The sequence below is a fragment of the Orcinus orca genome, chromosome 1 (assembly GCF_937001465.1).
Source record: "Orcinus orca chromosome 1, mOrcOrc1.1, whole genome shotgun sequence".
Taxonomy (NCBI): Eukaryota; Metazoa; Chordata; class Mammalia; order Artiodactyla; family Delphinidae; genus Orcinus; species Orcinus orca.
Window position 1 is genome coordinate 190,518,391 of NC_064559.1, and position 12,508 is coordinate 190,530,898.

At 43.0% G+C, this 12,508-nt stretch overlaps 1 protein-coding gene and 2 non-coding genes across 7 annotated transcripts in view; all 3 read right to left on the minus strand.

The window, feature by feature from the left end:
• Positions 1 to 9,634, minus strand: part of RCC1 (regulator of chromosome condensation 1) — a 31,561-nt gene extending 21,927 nt beyond the window's left edge. For 3 of the 5 annotated variants that reach the window (XM_049711890.1, XM_049711898.1, XM_033422397.2), the window contains exons 1-3: positions 9,514 to 9,634; positions 8,479 to 8,512; positions 6,725 to 6,801 (exon numbers count right to left, since the gene is read on the minus strand). In XM_049711890.1, coding sequence (XP_049567847.1) covers positions 6,725 to 6,763 — 39 coding nt within the window. In that variant the 5' untranslated portion in view covers positions 6,764 to 6,801; positions 8,479 to 8,512; positions 9,514 to 9,634. The other 2 variants (XM_033422404.2, XM_049711886.1) reach the window with 2 other exon arrangements.
• Positions 6,875 to 7,079, minus strand: LOC117200227 (small nucleolar RNA SNORA73 family). Its single transcript, XR_004481707.1, has one exon. It is a non-coding gene; the product is annotated as a small nucleolar RNA SNORA73 family (small nucleolar RNA).
• Positions 8,623 to 8,826, minus strand: LOC117200226 (small nucleolar RNA SNORA73 family). The gene has a single exon (XR_004481706.1). It is a non-coding gene; the product is annotated as a small nucleolar RNA SNORA73 family (small nucleolar RNA).
• Positions 9,635 to 12,508: the final 2,874 nt, after the last annotated feature.

Here is a 12,508-nt window from a genome sequence, read left to right on the forward strand (position 1 = left end):
AGCACCAGGTGGCAAATGCCCCAAGCTGTTGGTTTCCTATTTCCCCCTTGGCGTCTGCACTGTACTCTGAGCATGCCCATGCTCATTCCTCCTTTCTTACCTTTCTCACCTCTCTTACCAGGTGCCTTCTCTCCTGCCTAGCTGAATTCTTGATATGTATATTTTGAGGCTCAATTCAGTTGCCATCTCCATGAAGCCTTCCTTAGCCTAATTATCTTTTCCTTCTTTGAATGCAAATATTCATTTTTTTTCACACTCTATTATTGTTGTATTTTATTTATTGAACACAAACCATAGTAAGGAGAACAATCAATTGAATCCAACCCAGAAATGACACAGATGATAGAACTAGAAGTAAACGATATTAAAAGTTATTATTACTGTGTGGCAGGGCTTTCCTGGTGGTGCAGTGGTTAAGAATCCGCCTGCCAATGCAGGGAACGTGGGTTCGATCCCTGGTCCGGGAAGATCCCACATGCCGCAGAGCAACTAAGCCCATGAGCCACAACTACTGAGCCCATGTGCCACAACTACTGAAGCCCGGGAGCCTAGAGCCCGTGCTCCGCAACAAGAGAAGCCACTGCAATGAGAATCCCACGCACTGCAACGAAGAGTAGCCCCCGCTGGCCGCAACTAGAGAAAGTCTGTGCACAGCAACGAAGACCCAACGCAGCCAAAAATAAATAAATAAAGAACTAAAAACATTAAAAAAAAAAAGACTTACATTAAAAAAATAAATAAATAACTGTATGGCATATGTCCAAAAGCTAAGTGGAGACATGGAAGATATAAAAAGACCCAAAGTGAGTTTCTCTCTCGACAATATCTAAGATTATAAATACACTGGATAGCATTAACAATAGATTAGATACTGGAAAAGCAACGATTAGTGAACTTGATGCACAGCAAAAGAAAGTATCCAAAATGAAACATAGAAAAAAATTTTTAAGTGAAAATAGTATTAGTGAACTATGGAATAACTTTAATAAGTAGCCTACTCTACAGGTAATTGGAGACCCTGAAAATAAGGAGGAACTGGGGACATAAAATACATGAAGAAATAATGGCTAAAAAATGTTCAAACTATAAACCTATAAACTATAAACCTACAGATCTGTGATTAAAAATAAATGTGGTCTTGGGACTTCCCTGGTGGTCCAGTGGCTAAGACTCCACACTTCCAATGTAGGGGGCCCGGGCTCGATCCCCGGATAGGGAAATAGACCCACATGTGTGCCGCAACTAAGAGTGTGCACGCTGCAGCTAAAGATCCCACATGCCACAGCTAAGACCCGATGTAGCCAAATAAATAAGTACAAAAAAAAAAGCTTTAAAAAAAGTAAAATAAATGTGGTCTGAACGCTCCAAATGAAAGGCAGAGATTGTCATAATAAATAGAAAAAGCAAGATCCAACCACACACTGCCTACAAGATATACACGTTAAACATAAATACAGTTGACCCTTGAACAACTCAGGTTTGAACTATGCAGGTCCACTTATACTCAGATTTTTTTCAATAAATACGTACTATGTACTACAGTCCTACACGATCTAAGGTTGGTTAAATCCATGGTTGCAGAATCACAGATACGGAGGGCCAACTGTGAAGTTATATGGGGATTTTCAGTAGCACTCCCATGTTGTTCAAGATTAAAAGTAAAAAGATAGAAAAAATAGATTAAAAGTAAAAAGACAGGGCTTCCCTGGTGGCGCAGTGGTTGAGAGTCCGCCTGCCGATGCAGGGGACACGGGTTCGTGCCCCGGTCCGGGAAGATCCCACATGCCGTGGAGCGGCTGCGCCCGTGAGCCAAGGCCGCTGAGCCTGCGCGTCCGGAGCCTGTGCTCCGCGACGGGAGGGGCCACAGCAGTGAGAGGCCCGCGTACCGCAAAAAAAATAAATAAATAAAAAATAAAAGCAAAAGTAAAAAGACAGAAAAAGACATACTCTGGTAACACTAGTCAAAAGAAAGCTGGAGCAGCTATATTAATGGCAAAGTAGATTTCAGAGCAAAGAGTATTATTGAAATAAAGAAGGTAATTTCACAATGGTAAAGGAGTCAATCAAAATGCACAATCCTCAGTATATGCAACGAATAACAGAGCTTCAAAATACGTGAAGTAGGGCTTCCCTGGTGGCGCAGTGGTTGAGAGTCCGCCCGCCGATGTAGGGGGCACGGGTTCGTGCCCTGGTCCGGCAAAATCCCGCATGCCGCGGAGCGGCTGGGCCCGTGAGCCATGGCCGCTGAGCCTGTGCTCCGCAACGGGAGAAGCCACAACAGTGAGAGGCCAGCGTACCGCAAAAAAAAAACAACAAAAAAAACGTGAAGTAAAAACTGATAGAACTTCTAGAAGAAACAGACAAATCGACAACTATAGCTGGAGATTTCAATAACCCACTCTCAATATTACTGATAGGACAGGTAGGAAGAAAACCAGCAAGGATAGAATAGACTTGAACAACACTTTCAATCAATTTGAACTGATTGACATTTATGGAACACTTAACCATTCTTCACACTCCACCTTGATTTTTTCGGACAACAGTAATATACTCATGCCTTTTTTTTTTTTTTTTTGCGGTACGCGGGCCTCTGACTGCCGTGGCCTCTCCCGTTGCGGAGCACAGGCTCCGGACGCGCAGGCCCAGCGGCCATGGCTCACGGGCCCAGCCGCTCCATGGCATGTGGGATCCTCCCAGACCGGGGCATGAACCCGTGTCCCCTGCATCGGCAGGCGGACTCTCAACCACTGCGCCACCAGGGAAGCCCCATACTCGTGCCTTTTAAGTGCACATGAAACATTTCCCAAGATAGGCTATACTAGGTTATAGAAAAAGTCTTGTTAAATTTAAGATGATTCAATCATACAAAGTAAACATATACTTAGGCCACAATGGAATGAAAGTAGAAACAAATAACAGAAAGATCTTTGGAAAACTCCCAAATATTTAAAAACACACTTTTGGGAATTCCCTGGCAGTCCACTGGTTAGGACTCAGCACTTTCACTGCTGTGGCCTGGGTTCAATACCTGGTCGGGGAACTAAGATCCTGCAAGCCGCCTGGCGTGGCCTAAATAAATAAATAAATAAATATAAAAACAATAAAAACACACTTTTACATAGTCCACAGGTCAAAGAAGAAATCAAAAGGTAATTTCAAAGTATTTTGAACTGAATTAAAATGAAAACATAACATAGCAGAACTTCTGGAATATTTTTGTTTGTTTGTTTTGTTTTTTACTTGTGGAATATTGTTAGAGGAGTATTTGGGAGAAACTAATAGCACTAAATGCCTAAACTAGAAATGAAGAAAATGTCTCAAATTAATCAGCTTCTGCCTTAGGGAACTAGGAAAAGAAAAGCAAACTAAACCCAAAATAAACAAAAGAACGTAATAAAGATCAAAACAGAAATCAATGAAATAGAACACAGAAGAATAATAAAGTCATCAACCAGCGTTTGCTATGTGCCAGGCCCAGTACTAGGTCCTGAGCATACATATATGGTCCCATTCTTTAAGGATAACTCAACTAGTAGGTTAGATGGACATCAACTAAAAAATAAGCACATCAGAATGCTAATAACATTACCATGATGGAATGCTCAAGGTGCCCACCTTACCTCTGAGAGAAGCCATTATGGGTGCTTAGGGAAGGGGAGGTGAGAATGGTGGCTGAGTTCAGGCTCTAAAGATGCAGACCTTCATCTAAAGATGTGTGACCTTGGGCAAATAATCTAACCTTGATTGTCTTCCTTTTCTATAACATGGATATAAAAAATGTCCCTGCCCTGCATAGGGCTGTTGTAAGGATTAAAGAATGCCTAGCACATAGTAAATCCTCATCAAATGTCAGATACCATCAAAGACACAGGTTCTGGGACTTCCCTGGCTGTCTAGTGGTTAAGACTCCACTGCAGGGGCCCAGATTTGATTCCTGGTTGGTTGGGGAACTAAGATCCCATCCATCAGAGGGAAAGACATGCATAAAGACAGAAAATGGTGAAAGACAGAAGTAACAGCCAGGAAGGGCTCCCGCTCCCCAAGAAACTGCACTCATGTCTTAGTATTATCCAGAGCCAAGCAGACATAGGCACATAGTAGGTTTATAATTTGTTACAACTGAAACCGAGTTTTTATGGTGTAGTGGGTACTAATTAGCTGAGTACAAAGTGTAAATAGCTAATTTTCTCAAGGCATGGTATGATGTGGGTTGAGCACAGGCTCTGCAGTCAATTGCCTTGCTCAGATGCATGTTCTGCCACTTACTGGCTATATAACTCGTGCAAGTTCCTCAACTCCAACTTCAGTCTCCTCTGCAAAATAGGCACAAAGGGTACCTACTTTACAGGGGTACATAGAATATTAGACGAAATAATGTACGTATCTTACCACGCTGCCTTGTTCAAAGGTAACAGTATATCATGATACGGTTTTGGGGTTCAAATCCTGGTTCTATTACTAGTTCGGTGATCTTGGGCAATACTAATCCCTCCATCTTCTCCCCTTTTCTCTCCCGAATAGGTAGGGTTCTGAGTGAGATAAGCCTGGTTTAGTAGATCATTTATCTGTGGTGGCAGACTTTATTAAACAAAACTTTAATGGTTACTATATCCCTAGTTGTTTGCTTTTAAGTCAGAGAATTTTCTCACAAGCTCACTGTACTTATAAGACTGTAAGTTTTTTTTTTTTTTTTTTTTGCGGTACACAGGCCTCTCACTATTGTGGCCTCTCCCGCTGCGGAGCACAGGGTCTGGATGCGCAGGCTCAGCAGCCATGGGTCATGGGCCCAGCCACTCTGCAGCATGTGGGATCTTCCCAGACCGGGGCACGGAGACGTGTCCCCTGCCATCAGCAGGCGGACTCTCAACCACTGTGCCACCAGGGAAGCCCGAGACTGTAAGCTTTTTTACAAATATTAATTCTAAATTCTCACTGCAACTCCAAGAGGTACTTTTATTGTCCCCATTCTATGCATAAGGAAACTGAGGCAGAGAGGTTAAGTAGCTTGCCCAAGGTCACAGGGACAGGTGGTATCAGGATTCAAACCCAGGCAGTCTCACTTTAGCAACTACTGCTATGACTATTGAGGCCTACATGGAGAAAAAAGCCAGAATAACCTGTTTGTAAAAAGTCTACAGGTACGTATGTTGCAACCTGAAGTTCGGCAAAGGGTGTGACCTAGAATACTTGCTGACAGCTTTGCTTCAGCTACACTTGGGCACCCAGCCCTACCCTGAGAATTTACACTAAAAACATTGTTCAGACTTTACTACCATCTACCATCCAAAGACTGTTTATGTGGGAATGCCAAGATGTGCGCAGGACACAGGGCTAACCCTGGGGATACAGGACCAGTCCACTTCCTAGTTGTAGATTTGGGCAATTATTTAGCCTTTCTCCTCCTGGGTTTTCCTATCAAAGCACACAGATCAATACCCACTTCAGGGCTATGATTAACACATGCCAAGTGCTTAGAAGAGCCCGGCACAGGTAAGCACTAAAAGTGTTGCTACTTGCTCAGGTAAAGCAACCGAGGTTCTCCAATAATCATAGCCACAAACTAGCTCCTATTCTTTACCCTCTCGTCCCTGAACGCTGTAAAACTGTACATCTGGACATTCCATGTGTTTGGGCCACAACCCACCAAACCCCCAAATCCCCCTTAAACCTGACCCCAATGGATTCTAAATGGGTTATTCTACCTCCCCATCTTGTAAAATTCACTTAATAGCCCCACCCAAGATCTAGACTCTACCTTCTAGATGGTTCCCTGCTAGTCCCCATCCTTCAGTCTTATGACTTCCCTATAATGCTGGCAGCCTGTACACAGGCTTGACAAAGTCCTACTGTGACTCAAGCATAGCTCTTTGACACAGCAGAGGATTAACTACCCCAACAGCTGCTTTTAACTTTTTAACATCTGCACCACATCTTGTACAATGGTTAGGTCTCATCAGCATGAAGACCTCTCATTCAACACCCATGTCCAGTGGCCTAATGTATGTCTCTAAGACCATACCTTAAGTTACCTATTTACAACTGGTTAGGATACATGCATTTTCCCAAGTAGTAGTACACAAATGCCAATATTAAACGCAAGAGCTCAGGGCCTTTAATTAGTGCAGAATCAATCAGGTATTAACTGCTTGAACAAGCAGCTTCATTTATAGAATACTCATTTAGCAGTCATATTTGCATAGAAAGAACCACATAGGGAATTCCCTGGTGTTTTCACTGAAGAGGGACCAGGTCTGATCCCTGGTTGGGGGACTTAAGATCCTGCAAGCCACATGGTGCGGCCAAAAAAAAGAACCACACAATTATGTATATAGTCACCTTTATTGTAATTCACCCGAGTACATTAGAAACTGACATGGATCTCTTTATTAAGACATGTAGATTCTCATGGGCATCTGCTTTCCACTTTTAAGAAAATCCAGTTTACTTGAGAATGGCCAAGATCTTAGTATCAGTACATCAAGTTTCCACCTCATAGGAAACCTGAAAGGGTCTCTTGGGACTCCCAGGTCACTATACTGTCCACAGACCTGCCCACACAAGTGTCTTCTGGAATTCCTTCTAAATTTCAAAAGGCACCTGGTTAACAGAACACTATTACTCTGCTGGTTTTTAAGGTGCAATTGCAGGGTTAAACATTGTGCTGAAACTTAACATTTTCAAATTGCCCAGGCTGATCTTCCAAAAATAGTGTATTACTCACTTTACTAATCTCCCTGCCAAATAAAGGCCCCCAAAGCATTGTTAACTGCACAAGTCAGGTAAGGCTCCTCTTCTCTCCTGAATGAAAGGACAAAAAAAGAATTAGATTCATACATAACAATCTTATTTCACTTTTAAATTTTGGTATACTAGATGTCTCTCTGCATGGTTTGTCTCCTCAGTCATCGTCCACAGGACTCTGAGAAGCTGTAGGAATATGCAGGCGCAGACTCAAGGCCCAGCTTCATCTCCAACGTTGTGGAAAGGGACTGTACATCATGGGGCAGAGCCCTATGCTCCCCTACGCCACCAGGACAGAGCCCGGGGAGAGTGACCTCCCGGGGTATCCACATTGGAATGTCTGACTGAACAGTTACTGTAAGTTCCCATACGGACAAGTTTCGTTCTGAGAGCAGACAAAGTACAACAAAGTTAGCCTAGGTACCCAATTAACACGATCGACTATATAGTACTGTACTGTAATAGGTTTATAATACTTTTCACACAAATACATAAAAAACAAACACAAAGAAATAAAGTAAACATTTTAAATCTTACAGTACCTTGAAAAGTATAACAGCTAGCATATAGGGGCTGGCCTCGAGTGAACAGGCCATGAATTACTGACTGGAGGAAGAGGAGGTGGGAGATGGCAGAGCTGAAGGATCATTAGCAACAGGAGATGGAGGGCAAGCTGCAATTTCACTCATGCCTGACACCGATGGCACAGGTTCTGGTCCCTTGCTGGATTCAACTCTATCTACCCTCCTGAAAAAATGATCCAGTGATATCTGGGTACTAGCTCTTCTTCTCATCAGATGACACAGTAGCACTGCATTGCATTCTGAATGGTTGCTGCAACTTTCGTGTACCATTCTACGTCCGGGTCCTCTGCCTCAAAAACTAACAGTGCCTCCTCAAATAAAGAAAACCCCCTTACCACTTCCTGCATCATGAATCTCTTTCATTCTTCAGCAGTACCACCTATGTCACTGCTGCTTTTATGCTTGTTTCCAGACATCCTGGGCTTAAAATACAGATACTGTCCTACTGTACTCCATACAGTACTGTAAAGTATACTAAAACACAACCACTTGTAGAGGATGCACGCGTGTGACAATGTACACCAGACACCTGAATTAACTTACGTGATTGGACATGTTCGCATCTTAAGGTTTGTATGTAAAGGACTTACTGTACCCCTGTTTTCAAGACATTTCATTTCCCCTCATCCCATACTACATGTACACCTGAGGGAAGTTCAAGTCCACCAGGATTAGCAACTGTTTCTAATAACTTCCAAAAGTTATGCTTTATCTATCATAGTTACTGTCATTGTAGACATATGCTGGCGCAACTTAACCCCCCACATCACAGAAAGGAACTGTACAAGAGACCAAACCCTTAGTTCCCCTGGAAAGATCGAGAGGGTACACACATTACATGGCTCATGTGACAGCTTTGCTGTCTTTGGTTAAGTCATTCAAAATTGTTCCATTTACAAAACAGCAATCTCTCCTCTATCGTGAGTATTAAAGATGTGAAGATAAACCTTAAAAAGCCATCTTCCTGGAATATGAGCATACATCTAAGAAACTGTCAACATGCCTACAAAAAAAAGTAGCAAAATATCTAGATGCATTGAACGGCACCATCTTCATGAAATGGAACTGAGCTCAAAATGATCAAATGTCTTATGCAAAATGTTGGCAGGCAAACACTGATAGGCCAAAAGGAATCCATAGATTTACTTACCCCGAATCAAATTATTTGGAATCCCAAACGAATGCTGCAAAACAAAGCAGATAAGAGCTTTAATCCAGCAGTACACCGAAACTGATTAAAATAAATTTTTCATTCACTTCGGATCAACCTAGATTCAGATATGCTGCTCTAGAGAGCTGTTTCCTGCATGGTTTGTCTCCTCAGTCATTGTCCACAGGACTCTGAGAAGCTGTAGGAATATGCAGGCGCAGACTCAAGGCCCAGCTTCATCTCCAACGTTGTGGAAAGGGACTGTACATCATGGGGCAGAGCCCTATGCTCCCATACGCCACCAGGACAGAGCCCGGGGAGAGTGACCTCCCGGGGTATCCACGTTGGTTACTATACTTTAGAAATTAACTTCACCAAGTTGACAGCTACTTCGCAGGAGTATCTATAAGGGAGTAGAACCCAATCACCCCAGAGTGTCAAGAGTTGAGCGCAAGACTAACGAGCAGACACATCAATAATCTGAATTTTCAACCAGGTACTCCAAAGACATCTAGGAACCCCAACAGGCGATTAGCTTGCTGCCGAAGAACAGCAAATAACAGCCGTTATGACGCCAGTAAAGGCTCCTACCTTTAACCCGATCGCCTGAAATAAAAAAATTGCCCCAAAAGAAAAAATAAATGGCACCAGAGTTAAGAATAACCCGAATCGGGAACAAAATGGCCTGCATTCCAACTCCACTGAAGACGCTAACGCACCTCCTAGGAAGCAGCATAATGGCGCAACAGGAAATGAGGGCGGGCGCTGCGCACTTAGCTTGTGGGCGCGGTGGGTCGCGCCCTGCAGGCCTGGGAATTCCCGCGCTAGCGACCCTTGGTTACGGCCAAGACCCGCGGCCGGCGAGGCCTCCCCCGCCCACACCCGACCCGGCCCTATTTTTGCGAGTAAGGGTAGTCAGCATGGACGCCGAAGATTCGGAATCATTCTAAATAGTATGATCCCCAAAGAAAAGGCTGAGTGGCAGACCCAGTACCAGACAAAACGCTGAAGAAGCAGGCATCTAATCACACTCACCTATCACCCAACGAGGATGACAACAGCCTTCCCCGAAAAGAACAAACGGTTTCAAGGCGTCGGTATTTATACCTTCTGAAGCCCTCGGAAGTCAAGAAATCTCTACTGCGCCTGCGCCGCGTCATGCGCAGTTAGGGAGTTAGAAATTCGCTAAGGGTGCTGGGACTCCACCGCAGGTTAAGCCCCACCCCTACCTGGCGTAGAGGCATCTCGCGATACTAGAGACTTCGCGCGGGACCTTGAAAGTGCAAGTTACAGAAAGAGAGGTTTTGAAGTATTTAGGCTGATGGGTAAGTGCTGGATCGGGTATTTACGGCTCTACGATCAGTTCACCAATCTGGAGGATAAGCCGTTAAATAAAGTCAAAAAACCTTTGGATTAATAAGTGTTCTGAATAGAAAAGGCATTTAAGCCTTGTCTGAAAAAAAAACAGAAAAAGAAAAAGGCATCTAGAGAAATGCAGTCTCAAAAGGGATTGAATCTACCCTGTTACGTGTGAAATAAACATTTGATAAATGGCGTTGGTAAATAAGTCGGAAGTACTAAACTGTACACTTAAAAATGGTTAAACTGGTAGATTTTATGTTACGTGTATTTTAACACATATAGACACCTAATATAAAGAAGGCAAGCAAAGAATCCTGAAGATAAATGTTACATGTGAAATATTGCAAATGCGATAGAATTCCGAATAAATGTTAGATAAATTGACGTAGAGCCATCACAGCTCTGCTATAACGAGTAGAAACATTTATGGTGTTCTTCCTATAAGATTTTGTGCTGGGTGCTTTAAATACATTATTTACCATCACAGCAATTCTAAGACATTGGTATTATTACCCAGTTAAAAAAATTTTTTTTAATAGCATGCATTTTCTTTCTTTCTTGCACTTATTTTTGGCTGTGTTGGGTCTTCCTTGCTGCGCGCAGGCTTTCTCTAGTTGTGGCGAGTGGGGGCTACTCTTCATTGCGGTGCACGGGGTTCTCACTGCGGTGGCTTCTCTTGTTGTGGAGCACGGGCTCTAGGTTCACGGGCTTCAGTAGTTGTGGCTCGTGGGCTCTAGAGCGCAGGCTTAGTAGTTTCGGTGCACAGGCTTAGTTGCTCTGCGGCATGTGGGATCTTCCCGAACCAGGACTCGAACCTGTGTCCCCTGAATTGGCAGGCAGATTCTTAACCACTGCGCAACCAGGGAAGCCCTATTACCCAGGTTTTAAGATGCGAAACAGGCCCAGAGCAGTGGTTCTCTAAGTGTAGTTGGCCAACTGTGGGGTCCCTGAGGTCAAAACTATTTCATAATAATACTTAGACTTTTTCTGCCTCCTTCACTATGTTGAGTCTACACTGATGTAAAATGAAAATGTGGGTTAAACTGCTGGTGTCTTAGTTTGCTTCAAAGCCCTGTCACCAAACTGTACTGGTGGTCACTGTATTCTTCATCAACACAAATTTAAAATTAAAAAAAAAGTCAGTTTCACCGAAGGACGTCCTTGATGAAGAAGTAAAAATCATTAATTTTACTAATTCTTGCCTTTTGAGTATCTGTCTTTTATTATTTATTTGGCTGTGTTGGGTCTTCGTTGCTATGCACGGGCTTTCTCTAGTTGTGGTGAGCAGGGGCTACTCTTCGTTGTGGTGTGCGGGCTTCTCATTGCGGTGGCTTCTCTTGTTGCGGAGCACAGGCTCTAGGCGTGTGGGCTCAGTAGCTGTGGCTCACAGGCTGTAGAGCGCAGGCTCAGTAGTTGTGGCACACGGGCTTAGTTGCTCCACGGCATGTGGGATCTTCCCGGACCAGGGCTCGAACCCGTGTCCCCTGCATTGGTAGGCACATTCTTAACCACTGCGCCACCAGAGAAGTCCTGAGTATCTGTCTTTTTAATATTCTATGTGACAAAGTGAGAAGTACACATAGAGCATTTATGCTGCATGTGAAAAGCTGATCTGCAGGAAAAGCACTTCTGACATTATTTGAGTTGTGAGCTGAAAAAGCCACGTTTTTCATGGAATACTGTTTTATTTGAAAGAATGGCTGACATCTTTACCAACTATATATCTTGTGTGGGACTGGATTTTCTTCATTTACTTAAACCAAAACACCGTATAGTAACAGGTTGAATGCAAGAGCAGATATGAGAACTGAGTTGCCTTCAATTAAACCAGACAGTAAAGAGATTTGCAAAAAATGTAAAACAATGCCACTCTTCTCTATTTTTGGAAAATAGTTATTTTTCATACAAACATATTGTTAATTAACCTGTAATGGATTATTATTTTGAAATGTATCATAAATATTTTAAAAATTTCTCAGTTTTAATCTTAGTACAGTAAGTATCAATAGATATCACCAACAGATAGAAAGTTTTTTGGGGTTCTGAGTAATTTTTTAAATTATGAAGGGGTCACGAAACAAAAATGTTTGAGAACCAGTAGTTTAGAGGAAGAGAGACAAATAATTCTGCTCCTTTTCTGGTGATATTGCGAGTATTCAGTTGCCTTTCACTCATTCAACATTTACTTGGTGAATATGACTTAATTTGCTAGGCATTGTGCTAGACACTGGGGATTGAGATGAACCACTTTTTCTGTCCTTGAGCACTCACAGTGGGGGAAATAGACATGACAGCAAATTATACTACTACTTGATAAGCTCTGTGTGGCATGAATAATGTATTCTGAGGACAGAGCAACTGAACAATTGGCTAAAGGCTGAGAGGGTTTTCCTGGGGAGTTAAAATCTGAGCTAAAACTTGAAGGAATAGTAAAAGGGTGGAGTGTGGACGATGACAGCGTTCCAAGTGAGGAAACTAGCAGGCCTGTGGTCTCCCGGGAAGGGTGAGAGGTCAGCTTGATTAGGAACATCAAAGGGAGAACTGCCTGGGCTTTTCATGAGCCTGAGAAATAGGCAAGAGCTGAATACAAAGTATCTTGTGGTCCAGACAAAGTTTAAATTTTATCCTGCCGGTAACTAGAGGTCAATAGTTTTGAAGTAAAGGATTG